The following is a 17545-nucleotide window of genomic DNA, read 5'->3' as shown; positions in this document are numbered from 1 at the left end:
TAACGCAGGCGCGCGGTGTTTATTCCCCTTTTATCAGATTAGAAAACTCCTCGCTTCTCAGGCACACGGCTCGGTGATCTTCGCTGTAGAGCAAGCAAGTGAGGAATAAGCAGTAAATAAACATCAGCCGACGGACAAAGTTGATGTTGTGGGCATCCGAAGTTGTTGAGCATCTTTAGCGGATTCGCCAAAGTTGTTGAGGGTTTTTAAGGATATCGCCCCCTGTTGAGCTTTTTTGGGGGAAACAACAGGTAGAAATACCCCCGAAAAGAGGCCATTGCCCGCCCTCTCTTCCAGCTTTGCTTGTTAGCCACAAGATCACAAAGAAATATGAACTCGGCCAGCCTTTTCCAGCCAATGGCCCATCTAGTCCAGCGTCCTGTTCCCACAGTGGCCGACCAGATGCCTGCAGGGAAAGCAGCAAGCAGGATTCGAACACAAGACCCTGGCCCCTCCTGGGGTTCCCAGCAACTGGGATTCAGAAGCATCGCTGCCTCCAGCTGTGGAGGCATGAATTACAGAAGTTGTCCCGGTTTCTGATTGGATCCTGCACTGTCCTGCCTGTTCTCATAGGACGACCCTATTTTTCATCGGGAGAATGTTGGAGGGTACAGAGGTGCCCGTCAAAAGATGTTGGGCACTGACTCCATCAGTTCCAGGCAGCCTGGCCTATGGGCATGGAAGGGGAGTTGGAGTTGAAGCTGGCATTTTCTGGAGCAGAGCATCCACAAGGCAGCTTGATGATAATAATAATAATAATAATAATAATAATAATAATAATAATAATAATAGTAGTTTATCATTTATACCCCACCCATCTGGCTGGGCTTCCCCAGCCACTCTGTGCGGCTTCCAACAAAATATTAAAATACATAATAATAATAATTTTGGGGATGCAGGTGGCGCTGTGGGTTAAACCACAGAGCCTAGGGCTTGCCGATCAGAAGGTCGGCGGTTCGAATCCCCGTGACGGGGTGAGCTCCCGTTGCTCGGTTCCTGCTCCTGCCAACCTAGCAGTTCGAAAGCATGTCAAAGTGCAAATAGATAAATAGGTACCGCTCTGGCGGGAAGGTCAACGGCGTTTCCGTGCGCTGCTCTGGTTTCGCCAGAAGCGGCTTAGTCATACTTGCCACATGACCCGGAAAAACTGTCTGTGGACAAACGTTGGCTCCCTCGGTCAGTAAAGTGAGATGAGCACCGCAACCCTAGTGTTTTTCTCGACTGGACTTAACGGTCAGGGGTCCTTTACCCTTTATAAAGATAATGATAAAAATATAAATAAATTATACTCCGCCCATCTGCCTTAGTTTCCCCAGCCAATGTGAGCGGCTTCCAACAAAATATTAAAAATACATTAAAACATCCGTCATTAAAAACTTCCCTAAACAGGGCTGCCTTCAAGATGTCTTCTAAAAGTCAGATAGTTGTTTATCTCCTTGACATCTGATGGGAGGGCGTTCCACAGGGCGGGCGCCACAACCGAGAAGGCCCTCTGCCTGGTTCATATGTGTTCACCCCCCTCCCGTCACAGCCATTCTGTTCCCCCCACAATAATGCTTCTGGGCAAGAGGGGAGCTTGCAAAGTCTGAGCTATAGATTTATTTTAAAATCAGTTTGGGGGAGGAGGGAGAACCTGAAGGAAGGTTTGCTCTTGTCGTTGTTGCAGCATCAACTTTTAGAGGTCAGAGACAGGGAGGGGAAGACGCCGTTCCATCATCATTGTCGCCATCATCCGGACAGAGTAACTATTACCAAGTGTTTCTGATTATTCACCAATGATTATATATTTACACACACAGAGAGAGTAAAGAAATGCCATTTCTGGGTATTAGGAATTAATCCACTTGTGGAGTGCATTGTTCTGTGGAGGAAAGGAGAGAAGAGGGTCAGGAAAATTGGTAAGGAGGAAGGAAACTGGGGCGATTGATGTTTATTTATCAGGAATATTAGTATCTCGCCATCCTAGTTCAAAACTGAGCCAATCAACATAGTTAACAAACTGATAAATTTAGAAACAGTAGATCTTGTGTCATTTTGTTCTTGTTTTTATTCTTTGTGTTTTTATCTTATATTTTTGTCTTGTACTTTTATGCTGTGAAACACCCTGAGTTCTTCAGATGAAGATAATAATATAATAATAATTTATTATTTATACCCCACCCATCTGGCTGGGCTTCCCCAGCCACTCTGGGCGGCTTGACACCAAATATTAAAATACAGTAATACATCAAACATTAAAAGCTTCCCTAAAGAGGGCTGCCTTCAGATGTCTTCTAAAAGTCTGGTAGTTGTTTTTCTCTTTGACATCAGATGGGAGGGTGTTCCACAGGGTGGGTGCCACTACCGAGAAGGCCCTCTGCCTGGTTTCCTGTAACTTGGCATCTCACAGTGAGAGAACCGCCAGAAGGCCCTTGGAGCTGGACCTCAGGGTGGTATACAAATTTAATAGCTAGCTAACTAAATAATAACTTACAAACCTACAGTGGACGCTCGGGTTGCGAACGTGATCTGTGTGGGACGCACGTTCGCAACCCGCAGCGCCCACAACCCGCAGCGCAACATCTGCGCACACGCGGGTTGCGATTCGGCGCTTCTGCGCATGCGCAAAGCGTGATTTAGCACTTCTGTGCAAGCGCACACACCGAAACCCAGAAGTAACCCCTTCTGGTACTTCCGGGTTTCGGCACACCCGTATCCCAAAAATGCACAACCTGAAGCGTCTGTAACCCGAGGTATGACTGTATTCTGCCTGTGAAAGAACAGGAGATAAAGTGTGTGTGTGTGTGTGTGTGTGTGTGTGTGTGTGTGTGTGTATGCGCGCACACATTTAATAATTGAATTATAGGGTTGGAAGCGACCCCAAAGGTCATGTAGTCAAACCCCCTACCATGCAGGAATATTTTGCCCAACGTGGTTATCAAACCCACAACCCTGAGATTGAGAGTCTCCTGGTCTACCGATTGAGACCCGCTTGCCTTACCGGCTCTTTCAAAGAATCTGATGTTCCCCTCGGGAAATCCTTGAGCCAAGGCGAAATCCTTGAATTTATCTTCAATGGCGCCTCCAACGTCCAGTCTCCTACCTTTAAACACAAGCAAAGGTTGGGTAAGTTTGAAGAAGAAGAAGAAGAAGAAGCAGCAGCAGCGTTTGGATTTGATATCCCGCCTTTCACTCCCCTTCAGGAGTCTCAAAGCGGCTAACAATCTCCTTTCCCTTCCTCCCCCACAACAAACACTCTGTGAGGTGAGTGGGGCTGAGAGACTTCAGAGAAGTGTGACTGGCCCAGGGTCACCCAGCAGCTGCATGTGGAGGAGTGGAGACGTGAACCCCGTTCCCCAGATTATGTGACTACCGCTCTTAACCACTACACCACACTGGCTCTCAAGTCTGGAAATGCCCAAATCTCTGTTCGACATACATAGACCATCTAAAGTATCTCCTTCCTGCCATCTTCCCCGGATGACTGATCAGACAGTCAGGAACAGATTCCATCATGGAGCCAAGGTAGTGCTTTGATGGAGGGTCTAAAGGAGTCGAAAACCTACAAAGGCGCTGAGTTGTCCCCGGCGCTGGGGCAGAAATAAAATTAAAAATTCTTGGACAAGGAGCTTTGCAGAGCAAAGCTAAGTGGGGATGAGCCCGAAGGAAGCAAATAGCTTTCTACTGAACCCCAGATCTGCCCCATCCGACATTAGAACACGTACCAGACAGATACATCGCCGTGTAAGTGTCCAACGTCACATGGAAAATTATATATCTATCATAATCAGCAGCCATGACGTGAACTGTGGATTTGTCTGCACAAGAAACACCATAAGACGTTAGCTATAAGACAACTTTGCCCCATATCTGTGCTCGAAGGTCTAGGGAGCAGCAGAAGCAACACTCTTAGCCACTTTAAATATTCACAAGATCTCCTGCCACCTCATTTGATATAGCTTTTTTTGGGGGGGGGGATTTACAAAGATGAAACTCTGGGCCCGAAGAAGTGTCCTCCGCCTTCGCCACGACCGACCACCGTTAAAAGTAACGGTAAATTCTAACATTGAACCCTTGGAAATCCACGAAGGTGCTGTCCCTCTCCCGACCCTCTCCCCCAGAACGGCTCACTTTGGTTCCTCCCACGGTTAGGACTCGAACCCATGGCTCCAAGTTACAAGAAAGGAGATTGCGACTCAACATCAGGAAGAACTTTGTGAAAGTAAGAGAACTTCGACTCCCTCGGGAAGGGGTGAACTCTTGGTTCTTGGTGGTTTTGGAAGCAAAGGTTGGTGAAATATACTCAGAGTCGCAAAGTGATTTCATGCTCTTTATTCAGCTCATGGTGGTGAGGAGGAATGAATGAAAGTCCCCTCAAAGTATCTGCTTTATATACATTATTTACACAATGGGCTGCACATGATTGGCTAATTCCGGAATTCTACTGCAAGCCAATCAGGTTGTGGATTCACTTCTATCTGGAGCATGATTGGGTGGTTCCTGCCAACCAATCATACTGCTGCATTGTTCTAGGACCAATCAGACTGCTGCATTCTGAATCCTATTGTTCTAGGACCAATCAGACTGCTGCCTTTTGGATCCTATTGTTCTAGGACCAATCAGACTGCTGCAGTTTGGATCCTATTCAACTCAGTACATAACAGTTGGATAGCCATCCATCAGGGATGCTTGAATTGAGATTCCTGCCTTTTAGGGGGGTTGGATGAGATAACCTGGGGGCAGCGGAGCTGGACCTCAGTGTCCAGGTAGAACGATGAGTGTGGAGACGCTCCTTCAGATATACTGGACCAAAATAAACAACAATCTGACTTTTAGAAGACATCTGAAGGCAGCCCTGTTTAGGGAAGTCTTTAATGTTTGGTGTTTTGTCATGTTTTTAATATTCTGTTGGGAGGCGCCCGGAGAGGGCGGGGTGTAAATAATATATTATTATTATTATTATTATTATTATTATTATTATTATTATTATTATTATTCGCTCTGCAGCTGGCAGCAGACTGGCAATGCGAGTGTGCTCCCGGGCTCGGCTTCAGGGCGCGTAGCGAGGACACCATTTGCATCCTCAGCCCGTGGCTCAAAGGGAAGCTGAAGGGAGCTGCCTCCAAGGGGCAGTGCCACCAAAATGAGGGAGAGAGGGAAGGGGTGAGGCTCCACTGTTGGCAGGGCTTCCTGAAGAGAAAAAGAGGAGTTTGGATTTGATATCCCGCTTTATCACTACCCGAAGGAGTCTCAAAGCAGCTAACATTCTCCTTTCCCTTCCTCCCCCACAACAAACACTCTGTGAGGTGAGTGGGGCTGAGAGACTTCAGAGAAGTGTGACTAGCCCAAGGTCACCCAGCAGCTGCATGTGGAGGAGCGGGGAAGCGAACCCGGTTCCCCAGATTACGAGTCTATCGCTCTTAACCACTACACCACACTGGCTCTCACACTGGCTCCTGGGCACAAACTTGCTTGCTCAAGGCCAAGTGGAAGACACAGGCAGTTTCCAGCTTGCCGCTAAGAAGCAGCCATGTGGCAGAAAGCTTTCCTCCTACCCCTGCAATTGCCCAAGCTGGCGTGGTCCATGAAAGTGGCTTCCTGCTTCTGAGGTCTGCTTAAAGCAAAGGAGGGGGTTGACACATCAAAGCTACATGGCACTGGGCTCCATCACGGGCATGCATGACACGACACTGACACCCCCCAATCTCAGACCCAAGCCGCACCTCCACAACAAGATATAAGGGTGACTCGTGGCTCTTATACCTACTGGGAACTTGGAATATACCGGGTCGGTTGGTGTGCATTAAGTTCTTGGTTGTTTGGGTGCAGGTGCCATTCCTGGAAAAGAAAGCTCAGTTGAACGACTTCCACGCAAGAGACGCGGCCTTCTTTGGCCCTCCCTCTCCTGCTTGTGTTTTCTAGGGTTTGGGAAATAAGCATCGCAGAAACCCATGGATTGGGGATCCATCTTGTCACATGCCACCCCGATCTCCGTGCATCGCGATACCCCAGGGATCCCAGTGTTTCCCTCGCATTTGTGATTCCTTTGAGAAAGGAGTCACAGCGGAGACGGGAGTGTCTTTAGGATGCAAGCTGAGCCTACAATGGAGAGGTTCCTGGCCTCAACACCCTAGAAGGGTCTTTATTCTCCCACAGGTGCAGCTGTGGGTTCAGACAGATATGAGCCATGGACACCTTGACCAGGTCCAACTCCAATCCGAAACTCAACTCTCCAACTCTGCCTTTTCTTCAGACTCAAGGGCATAGCTGTCAACGTTTTCCTTTTTTTAAGGGAAATTCCCTTATTCTGAATAGGATTCCTCGCGAGAAAAGGGAAAAGTTGACAGCTATGGTCAAGGGAGGCTGCCCTTTCATTTGCCATCCATTTGGGTTTCTGAATGGCTCGTCGCCTTCCTTTCGCTCTTCCCAATGGCTCATCTCCCAGGCGATTTCCTGAACTCGGATTATATATTAACTTTTGCTTCTGTGCCTAGCACCCAGGTTAACCCTCCAAGCATGGATTCAGTTCTAACTCCTGTTGGACCCGGGAATTTTGGGGAGTCTTGGTGCCTCCCAACTGTACCATCTTATAATTCTATGATTCTGTTACTATTGGCACATAAAACCCGTAACAATTTGGGACTAGTTTACCTATGAGATTGCCTTACTCTACATGTGCTCTCTCAAACATGTCGATCAGCAGAATTGGCACTGACACAAGTGTCACATATGACCCATTGTGCTGTTGTACGAACTGGGTCATTCGGTGTGGCAGCGTCAACACTTTAGAACTACTTGTGCTCTTTGTGGTGCCTGCTAAAAATTTCCCTGGGTTGAAAGTCCTGCCCAGTATGAATGAATTTTATTATTTCGGTCACAGACCAGTTGCAGCCCACATACAATAGCAAGGAAGTCATAAAACACGATAGGGATATATTTGAATTTGCAATTAGGTATAACAGGGACAATACAGATATAGCAACAGTTAAAATATATATAAATTAAGGAACCAGCATTTGCCCACAGACAGCTTTCCAGGTCATGTGGCCAGCATGAATAAACCGCTTCTGGTGCAACGGGACACTGATGAGTGCCAGAGCTCACAGAAATGCTGTTTACCTTCCAGATGCCATGGTATCTATTTATCTACTTGCACTGGCGTGCTTTGGAACTGCTAGGTTGGCAGGAGCAGGGAGCGAGCAACGGGAGCTCATTCTGACGCGGGGATTCGAACTGCCGACCTTCTGATCGGCAAGCCCTAGGCTCAGTGGTTTAGACCACAGCACCACCTGCGTCCCTCTATAACCTCTTAAGATAAAGGAAGATAATGAACTGGAACCCGTGACCTTCCCAAGGGACCAGCTTCATATCAAATCGGACCCTTCTTCCATCCAGCTCAGCATTGCCTACGCAACCTGGCAAGTCCAAGCAATGGCCAAAACACCACCCAATGATTTCAGGAAAAAGGTCCTAGGCCAGCATCGATTAGATCAGTTTGAAGGTACTAACAGCATAACGTTAGCAGTGAGTTTCAAGTCGCCGCTATCAGAAACCGTCACACGGTGGTCCATCTGCGCCGTCAGATTGTCGCGTTCCGGCACCTCGGGTGTAGAGGAAACCATTGCGACGGGATGCCATAAGCCTGCAACCTGAAACAGAATAACTGCATTGAGCAGCCAAACTCCCCCTCCTCCTACCAGGGGTGAAAGCAGCAGTGCTCTTGTATCTACGAGAGAGGAGAAGCAAAAGGGCTTCTACTCTAGAGCAAAGCTGCTTAGAGGAAGAAGGCTGTCCAGAGTCTCAAGAAAGGCAAGACCAAGGGAGTAAACAAAAGGGTCGCCAATATCCCCAGGAGAATCTGCCACTGGGTTCTGCCTTCTCTGCTACTGATATCATCCCCTCCAACATTTCTCCAATGGAGATAAAGGTAAAGGGACCCCTGACCGTTAGGTCCAGTCGTGGCCAACTCTGGGGTTGCGGCGCTCATCACGCTTTATTGGCCGAGGGAGCCGGCATACAGCTTCTGGGTCATGTGGCCAGCACGACTAAGCCGCTTCTGGCGAACCAGAGCAGCGCACGGAAACGCCGTTTACCTTTCCCACCGGAGTGGTACCTATTTATCTACTTGCACTTGACATGCTTTTGAACTGCTAGGTGGGCAGGAGCAGGGACCGAGCAACGGGAGCTCACCCCGTCGCGGGGATTTGAACCGCCAACCTTCTGATCGGCAAGCCCTAGGCTCTGTGGTTTAACCCACAGTGCCACCCGCGTCCCGCCAATGGAGATAGGGGCATCCTATTCCATCTCCTCCAACATTTCTCTGATGAAAACAGGGGCATCCTATGCCCACTAAACGAGGCATTTGAGGGCCAAGCTCTTGGGGGCTTTTTCATCATGCCAACCTGGCTTGAAAGTCCCACCTGAAAATCACTTACCTTTCGGGGCTCAAAGTCTGACTGCACAGGGATGTGCGCAGTGACTGGGAATATGCAGGCAGGAGACAGTCCCAACACCAACAGCAGCGCAGGCCTCATCTTGGAGGTGGCTTTCTCCTGATTTTAGCATGAACGGAGAACCTGGGAAGATGAGAATGAAGGACCAGCGTTGCAGCAGCCCAGTTTATAGATTTGCCTCCAAATGTCTTCCAAGCGAATCCACCCAGGAACGTAGGGGGCGAGAGTGAGAGCAACAGGCTATGTTGTGGGTTGAGGGAGGAATAACAGCAACACTTTTGATTCCCTTCCCTCCCACCCTTCATTTACAAAGATGGGTGGAGATCTGTCTTACCCAAGGGGGTGTTTGGTGTTGATCAAAGATTGTGGAGATCTCTTTGTGTATCAGAGGAAAGGAGTATAACACACTTGTTCTTTCAGAGAAGGGAGGTTAAAGACTGACACATCATGATGATGAAGAAGAAGAGTTTGGATTTGATATCCCGCTTTATCACTACCCGAAGGAGTCTCAAAGCGGCTAACATTCTCCTTTTCCTTCCTCCCCCACAACAAACACTCTGTGAGGTGAGTGGGGCTGAGAGACTTCAAAGAAGTGTGACTGGCCCAAGGTCACCCAGCAGCTGCATGTGGAGGAGTGGAGACGCGAACCCGGTTCACCAGATTATGAGTCTACCGCTCTTAACCACTACACCACACTGGCTCTCAAGAAGAAGAGGCGGAGGAGTTTGGACTTGATATCCCGCCTTTCACTCCCTTTAAGGAGTCTCAAAGCGGCTAACATTCTCCTTTCCCTTCCTCCCCCACAACAAACACTCTGTGAGGTGAGTGGGGCTGAGAGACTTCAGAGAAGTGTGACTAGCCCAAGGTCACCCAGCAGCTGCATGTGGAGGAGCAGGGAATCAAACCCGGTTCACCAGATTACGAGTCTACTGCTCTTAACCACTACACCATGCTGGCTCCCTAGTTGACAGTTCTGGGTAGGAGCTGAGATCACAGGGGCTTAAAGACGTGTGATTCCCCCCCCCCCAACAAAGGAGGGGGAAGAATAGAAGTGTGCAGGGGTACATCCCCTCCAACATTTCTCCAATGCAAATTGGGGTGTCCTATTGGTTTGCCTTTCTGCAAAATGGCAGTGAAGTGTCAAGTATCCTGATACCACTGCGAGAAACTTCAAATGGTGCAAGCAAAAACTTCTAAAACATCACAAAGTCCCCTATGATATTCTCGCAAGAAAGCTGGTAAATTGTGAGTTGAATGAGATAACTGTTAGGTGGATTTGTAGCTGGTTGGCTAACGAATCCCAAAGAGTATCCATTTAATGGTTCCTCATCATCCTGGAGAAATGTGACCAGTGGGGTGCCGCAGGGTTCTGTCCTGGGCCCATTGTTGTTCAATGTCTTTGGAAACGACTTGGACGAAGGAATTGAGAGGATGCTTATCAAATTTGCAGATGGCACCAAACTGTGAGGGGTAGCTAATGCCGCAGAAGACAGAATCAGGATTCAAAATGACCGTAGCAGACTGGAGAACTGGGCCCAAGCTAACAAAATTAATTTCAATAGGGACAAATGTAAGGTTCTGCACTCAGGCAGGAAGAACCAGATGCACAAATACAAGATGGGGGACACCTGGCTTACTAGCAGTACACGTGGAAAGGATCTAGGGGTCTTGGTGGACCACAAGCTGAACATGAGCGGCGAAAAAGGCTAATGCTATTCTAGGCTGCATCAATTGTAGTGTCCAGATCAAGGGAAGTAATAGTACCACTCTATTCTGCCTTAGTCAGAACACACTTGGAATACTGTGTCCAGTTCTGGGCAGCACAATTTAAGAAGGATGTTGACAAGTTGGAATGTGTGCAGAGGAAGGCAACCAAGATGATCAAGGGTCTGGAAACCAAGCCTTATGAGGAGGGGTTGAAGGAGCTGAAGAGGAGGCTGAGAGGAGATAATGACAGCCGTCTTCAAATATCTTAAGGGCTGTCACATGGAAGAGGGAACAAGCTTGTTTTCTCCTGCTCTGGAGGGTAGGACTCGAACCTTGTGAGGTTGTGGACTCTCCTTCCTTGGAGGGTTTTAAGCAGAGGTTGGGTGGTCATCTGTCAGGGATGCTTTAGGTGAGATTCCTGCATTGTGGGGGTTGGACTAGATGACCCATGGGTCCCTTTCAACTCTATGATTCTATGAGCTCTGTAAATGGCAGGGAAAAAAACTACACTTGTTTATTATCTCACGCAAAAAGCCAAGAATAAGCCCCAAATACCTGCACCTCCCCTCCTCGGAAGGAGGGTGGGGAATTATCAACGTAGAATTATACTACATCGCCAACCAAGTGCGCCACATAATCCCAGGCATTCTAGAAGACAAGATGAAACAATGGGTTCACGTGGAGAGAGACACAGTCAAACCCACAGCATACCCATTTATCAAAAACAAACTAAAGAAAATCCCCACAACACTAAAAAGGTTCGCACAGTCCATGCGTAAAGCATGGAAGGAAAATGTAGGCAAACTGTCCCCATCCCCACTAACCCGCCCCCCCGGCTCATCACCCACTATTCCATCATGCAGCACAAAACTTCCAAATAAAGACTTGCTAAGCCGAAGGCCGATGCCGCTTAGCAGACTCCTAAAAAAAAATTACAAACCCTTATCATTTTCATCCCCAAAAAGTTTTTGATTTGAGTTTCCACTGAAATGAGGCTGCATTTTAATGTTGTACTTAATCTTGTTTTTAAGTTGTATTTTTTTTTTTATAATATTTTTATTCAAGAATTTTTTCCATATAAACATAACATACATAAACATACAAAGACATAAACAAAACAAAAAACATGTACCATTTCATATCCTAATTTCTTATACCTTTCTTCCCCGACTTCCTCATGCCTCCCTTTTCTGTATTCCAAATTCTTATCAATTACTCAGCAAATCTTCCCTTATTTTAATTTAGATTTAAACTAATCTTCCTTATTCTCCTTGTCTTAACCATTGCTAATAGTAACCATTTACTTTCCAATCCAACATCATTCTAACTTTCGTTAACTTTGTGATATTTCTTTAAATAGTCCTTGAATTTTTTCCATTCTTCTTGCGCTGCTTCTCTTCCCTGGTTTCGGATTCTGCTCGTCATTTCTGCCAAGCCCATGTAGTCTATCACCTTCATCTGCCATTCTTCCAGTGTGGGTAGCTCTTGCGTCTTCCAGTACTTCGCAATGAGTATTCTAGCTGCTGTTGTAGCATACATAAAGAAAATTATATCCGTCTTTAACACCCCTTGGCCGACAATACCCAAGAGAAAGGCCTCTGGTTTCTTGGGGAAAGTATATTTAAATACCTTTTTAAGTTCATTATAGATCATTTCCCAGAATGCCTTAATCTTCGGGCAAGTCCACCAAAGATGAAAAAATGTACCTTCAGTTTCTTTACATTTCCAACATTTATTATCAGGCAAATGGTAAATCTTTGCAAGCTTGACTGGGGTTATGTACCACCTATATATCATTTTCATAATATTTTCTCTTAAGGCATTACATGCCGTAAATTTCATCCCGGTGGTCCACAACTTTTCCCAATCAGCAAACAAAATATTATGACCAATGTCCTGAGCCCATTTAATCATGGCTGATTTAACCGTTTCATCTTGTGTATTCCATTTCAGCAGCAAATTGTACATTTTTGACAAATTCTTAGTACTGGGTTCTAACAGTTCTGTCTCCAATTTTGATTTTTCCACCTGGAAGCCAATTTTACTGTCTAGTTTAAACGCTTCATTTATTTGATGATAGTGCAACCAATCTCTCACCTTCCCTTTTAATTTCTCAAAGCTCTGCAATCTCAGTTTGTCCCCTTCCTTTTCCAAAATTTCCCAGTATCTTGGCCACTTGGACTCCATGTTTAACTTTTTAACTGCCTTAGCTTCCATTGGTGACAGCCACCTTGGAGTTTTATTTTCCAGCAAATCTTTATATCTAACCCAAACATTTAATAGTGCTTTTCTGACAATATGATTTTTAAAACTTTTGTGTGCTTTAACCTTGTCATACCACAAATATGCATGCCACCCAAAAATATTGTTAAAACCTTCCAAATCCAAAATGTCTGTGTTTTCAAGAAGCAGCCATTCTTTCAGCCAGCAAAAAGCTGCCGCTTCATAGTACAATTTAAAGTCTGGCAGGGCAAACCCCCCTCTTTCCTTTGAATCCGTTAATATCTTAAATTTAATTCTGGGCTTTTTGCCCTGCCAGACAAATTTAGATATATCTTTTTGCCACTTCTTGAAACAATCCACTTTGTCCATTATTTGCAATGCTTGGAACAAAAACAACATTCTTGGCAATACATTCATTTTTATAACTGCAATTCGGCCTAACAAGGAAAGCTTTAAATTAGACCAAGTCTCCAAATCTTTTTTCACTTCTCTCCAAGTTTTTTCATAATTATCTTTAAACAAATTCACATTTTTAGCTGTCATATTTATACCCAAATATTTCACTTTTTTAACCACAGTCAACCCTGTCTCGTTCTGAAACCTTTCTTTTTCTATCTGTGTCAAATTTTTCTCCAAAACCTTTGTCTTTGACTTATTCAATTTAAATCCTGCCATTTGACCAAACTCTTGAATTATTTCCAAAACTCTTTTCGTGCTAGCTTCTGGCTCTTGCAATGTAAGTACTAAATCATCTGCAAATGCTCTCAATTTATATTGTTTAGCTCCGACCTGAATCCCTTTAACCAACTGGTCCCTCCTAATCATATTAAGCAAAACCTCCAGGACCGATATAAAAAGTAGTGGGGAGATAGGGCACCCCTGACGTGTCCCTTTTTCAATCTTGAACTCTTCTGTAACCACATTATTTACAATAAGTTTCGCTTTCTGTTCAGAGTATATTGCACCTATACCATTCTCAAACCCTTGGCCTACCCCCATCCCCCGGAGGTTCTTCAACATAAAACTCCAAGAAATGTTGTCAAAGGCTTTCTCGGCATCCACAAATATCAAAACAGCCTTAGTGTTTATATTCACTTCCAGCTTTTCCAAAATGTCAATTATATTCCTTACATTGTTCGACAAATGCCTTTTTGGGAGAAAGCCCGCTTGGTCCCCATGAATCTCCTCCATCAAAACTCTTTTCAGTCTCTTTGCTAAAATATCAGCAAAGATTTTGTAATCCACATTCAATAACGAGATGGGTCGGTAGTTTTTAAGTTGAGTCTTTTCAGTCTCTGTCTTTGGTATAAGTGTGATATAGGCCTCACTCCACGTATCAGGTGCCCTTTTCCCCTCCATAATCTCATTACAGACTTCCTTCAAGGGCTGTATCAGTCCTTCCTTCAAAACTTTATAATATTTGGAAGTCAGTCCATCCGGCCCGGGGGATTTGCCCAGCGTCATGCCTTGAATGGCATCTTCTATTTCTTGTGCTGATATCTCCTGATTCAAAATTGCTTTACTTTCCTGCGAAACCTTTTTCAGCCCGTTTTTCTCGAGGAATTGTTGTATATCCATTTCATTCTGCGGCCCTTGTGTGTAGAGTTGTCTAAAGTAGTTCTGAAAACAGTTCCTAATTTCCACTGGGTTGCTTATATTCTTTCCTTCCACCTCTATATTTGTCACCGTGTTGAGTTTTTGTCTCTTCTTTATTTGCCAAGCCAATAACTTACCACATTTGTCAGCAGATTCAAAGGTCTTTTGTCTCATTTGTTTAATTTTCCACTCTAATTCCTGATTCATCAGTTCCATATATTGTGTTTGATGGAATTTAATTTCTCTTAAAATCTCTTGGGATTTTGGCTTCGATCTTAATTGTTTTTCCCCTTCTTTTATCTTTTCCAAAATTCTCTCCTTCTCATTTTGCTTTCTTTTCTTTAAGGTATTTTGCTGAATCAAGAACCCTCTCATCACGGCTTTGCTTGCGTCCCATACTATTCTTTTTTCTACTTTAGACCTTAAGTTGATTTCAAAGTAGTCTTTCAAAGTTTTTTGGGCCTTCTTGCAAATCTCCTCATCTCTGAATAAGGTGTCATTCATTCTCCATCTGAAGGAGCCAGTTGTTGTTTGCCTCATCACCATCTTTACAGCATTATGGTCGGAGAAAGTTTTTGGGCAGATTTCTACTTTTTTTATGTTCGGCGCCATACTGCTAGTCACCCAAATTTGGTCAATCCTTGTCCATGTCATTTTGGCTTCAGAAAAGAAGGTTCCCTCTCTTTCTAATGGGTGTTTTGTTCTCCAAATATCAATCAAGTCCATATTGTCAGTCATTTCAAAAAAAGTCTTTGGTAATCTTCCATCTTTTGTTATTACCTGTCTTTGTGCTTTGTCCATATTTGTTGAAACTACTCCATTCATATCTCCCATCAAAATTAAGTTGTAATCCATATGGTCCATCAAAATTTCATGCAACTTCTTAAAGAATTCAGCTTTCCCTTCATTTGGTGCGTAAATTCCCACTATCAAATACTTCTCTCCTTGAGATTGAATTTCAATTGCCAAATATCTTCCTTGATCATCTTTAAAAATTTGTTTCGGTTGCAATTTTTCTTTTGCATAGATCACCACTCCTCTCTTTTTTACTCTGTCTGAGGATATAAATTCCTGTCCCAGTCTTTTATTTATTAGTAGTTTTCTATGTGCTCTTGTCACATGAGTCTCTTGTAGACAAATCAAGTCCAGTTGGTCTTTCTTTAAGGCATGAAATATATTTTTTCTCTTCCTGGGAATGTTCAAACCGTTACAATTCCAGGTTAGAAGTTGCAGAGCCATGATGGGATTATTTACTCCTTCCTCCTACAGCTCCCTGTTTTTGTTCCTCGTCTGTCGGTGGTGCCGTGTTCGTGTCCAGTGACGGATGCCCTTGTCCTGGAAATGTCTCTTTCTGTAGGTCTTCTTCGTGTTCTCCCAGGAACTTGTCTTTATCACTTACAGTCTTTATTCTTCTCTTCTTTCCCTTGTATTTAAAAGACAAGCCTTGGGGAAATTCCCACCTCAATGGTATGTAGTTCCTCTTCAGCAATATCACCAGGTCCTTATAATGTCCTCTTGCGTCCAAGATACTCTTAGGGATGTCTTTAAAGATCTCGATATAAAAATCTTCAATTCGAAGGGTTGTTTGGTAATGCAGGTTCAGTATTTTATCTCGCTCCTCCTTTGATCTTAGAGTAATAAGACAATCTCTGGGTCGATTCTTCTTCTGTCTTGTTCCCAATCTAAATGCACTTTCTATCTTAAAGTCTTCTTTCTCCAACTCCTGCTTCCAGAAATCAGAAAATTCTTTTGTCAAATAGTCCACCAAGTTGTCTCCTTCCTTTTCCGGCACAAGTCTGATCCTTAAATTCCTCTCCTTACGTTGCATATCCTGCATAGAGAGTGCCAACTCATACTCATCCAGTTTCTTATAAACTGGTGGAAATTTTTCCTCCGCAGCAGTTGCAATTTCCTTAGCTTCCTCGGCTATCTTTCGTGTTGTAGATGAATCTTCCAATAATTTCCCAATTGCTTCTGCATTTGAGTTCACTTTGTTCCCAAGGTCAGTTATACTTTTTGTATTTAAGTCAATTTTCCCAGAGATTTCTTCAATTTTTTTATTTGTTTCAGCAACTTGTACTTTAGTTTCGGCAACTTGTAATTTAGTCTCTGCACCTTGCTTTTTTAATTCCTCCAAAGAGTCATTTATCTTCTCCAGTACCTTAGCAAATGATTCTTCTGTAGACATTGCTTTCACTTTTGGCTTTGCAGCAACTGTAGTTCCAGAGGCTCCTATTACAGAAGCCCTTCTTTGCATGGAAGGGTCAATTTTATATTGTCTGCCAGATCTCAAGGTTGTTTCTTGTAAATCCCCTTTCTCTTTACCATCTGCCATAACAAAGTCTTTTAGTCAAGGTCATTCCCACACTTTGGAGCTATCAAACAAAAGTTCTCAGATTTTAAACTCCACTTGTTGCTGAAACAATTTGTAGGTCCTCTAGAGGGCGTAGAGTCAATTCTTTACTTCTCAAAATAATCCCACACTCTTCAAAAAAAACAACAAAAGTTTTCCTAGTCCCTTCCAATTTTTCTTTCCTCTTTCAAGGGGATCCCAATCAATAGTGTCCTGTAAGTAACTTTGCAATGCAACAAAATCAATGTTTCAAGTTGGAAGTAGCCAAAGTCAATTAAAGATACTTTTTAGCCTTCTTATAGCAACAGTCCTTAGCCGGTTCCTTTTCTCTGGCAGTCCGATCCCAGGTAAAAGAGCAGCGGTACTTAATTCAATTCTTTTAAATTGGCAGGGAAACACTTTAAAATCTTCTCCCCCCCCCCTCCTGCCTTCGGGGAGGGAGTTCTTTGCTTTGGTGGTGGATTTCTTAATTCCCACAAATTTCCTCTCAAGCAGTTACAGCTAGAGTGCCTTTCGCTTTGATCTTGCTACAGAACGGAAAGCAGACTTCCTTTTTAGTGCTTGTCCGTCTCGGTGCCCAATTTCTTTATTTTTAGAGTCCAATTATATTTTAGCGGTCAATCCTACTCACGGATAGTTGTTCTTTTAATCCAATTTCACCGGAAGAAATCAGCGCTCTCCGCTAATGGCGACGCGGCTTCGCTTCGCAGGCTGGGTGAAGACGACTCTCAGCACCGCTCCAAAACCCCTCCGCTGCTCCGCAGCCTTTAAAAAGGCTATTTCGCAGCGTCGGGGGGGCGCAAAGGTGCCCGCCGAGTCTCCGGTTCACAGGCAACGCGCCTGTGATTTTTGAGGGTCCCCGCTTCGCCGTAGCTGACAGGACCCGAACCCACGAAGCAGATCTCTCCCGGAGCTCCGGGTGAGATCCGCCATTAAGCGCTGGCGCTAACCGGAAGTCCTTTAAGTTGTATTTTAATCAATTGTTTTTACCTGGTGTTAGCCACCCCGAGCCCGGTCTTGGTGGGGAGGGCGAGGTATAAATAAATTTTATTATTATTATTATTATTGACACAAGAAATGCAAGACAAACTAAGGGACACCCGAATACCCTGGCTAACACACCACCAGCTACATGCCTTCTTAAACAATGCAGTAGTAAATTCAGCAGCCACGAGGTCCTTGACCACCTTCGGAAACCTTCTCCTGACAGCAAAGCGACATGGCAAGGGGATGT

General features: G+C 44.7%; 1 protein-coding gene across 3 annotated transcripts; it reads right to left on the bottom strand.

Annotated features, from left to right (window-relative positions):
• Positions 1-1576: 1576 nt before the first annotated feature.
• Positions 1577-10865, bottom strand: LCN9 (lipocalin 9). 3 transcript variants are annotated; one of them, XM_083619250.1, is made up of 7 exons: positions 10666-10865; positions 8415-8555; positions 7489-7628; positions 5747-5817; positions 3705-3797; positions 2981-3082; positions 1577-1861 (listed from the first exon to the last, which is right to left on the bottom strand). In XM_083619250.1, the coding sequence occupies exons 2-7, from the start codon at positions 8511-8513 to the stop codon at positions 1836-1838; spliced, it is 531 nt and encodes a 176-aa protein (XP_083475376.1). In that variant the 5' UTR covers positions 8514-8555; positions 10666-10865; the 3' UTR covers positions 1577-1835. The 3 variants fall into 3 exon arrangements, with proteins under 3 accessions (XP_083475376.1, XP_083475377.1, XP_083475378.1); XM_083619251.1 differs by having other exon boundaries at positions 10695-10865; XM_083619252.1 differs by lacking the exon at positions 3705-3797 and having other exon boundaries at positions 10666-10849.
• Positions 10866-17545: the final 6680 nt, after the last annotated feature.

The sequence above is a fragment of the Podarcis filfolensis genome (genome assembly GCF_964270895.1).
Source record: "Podarcis filfolensis genome assembly, chromosome: 6".
Classification (NCBI taxonomy): Eukaryota; Metazoa; Chordata; class Lepidosauria; order Squamata; family Lacertidae; genus Podarcis; species Podarcis filfolensis.
This window is presented reverse-complemented; position numbering and strand designations above follow the sequence as displayed.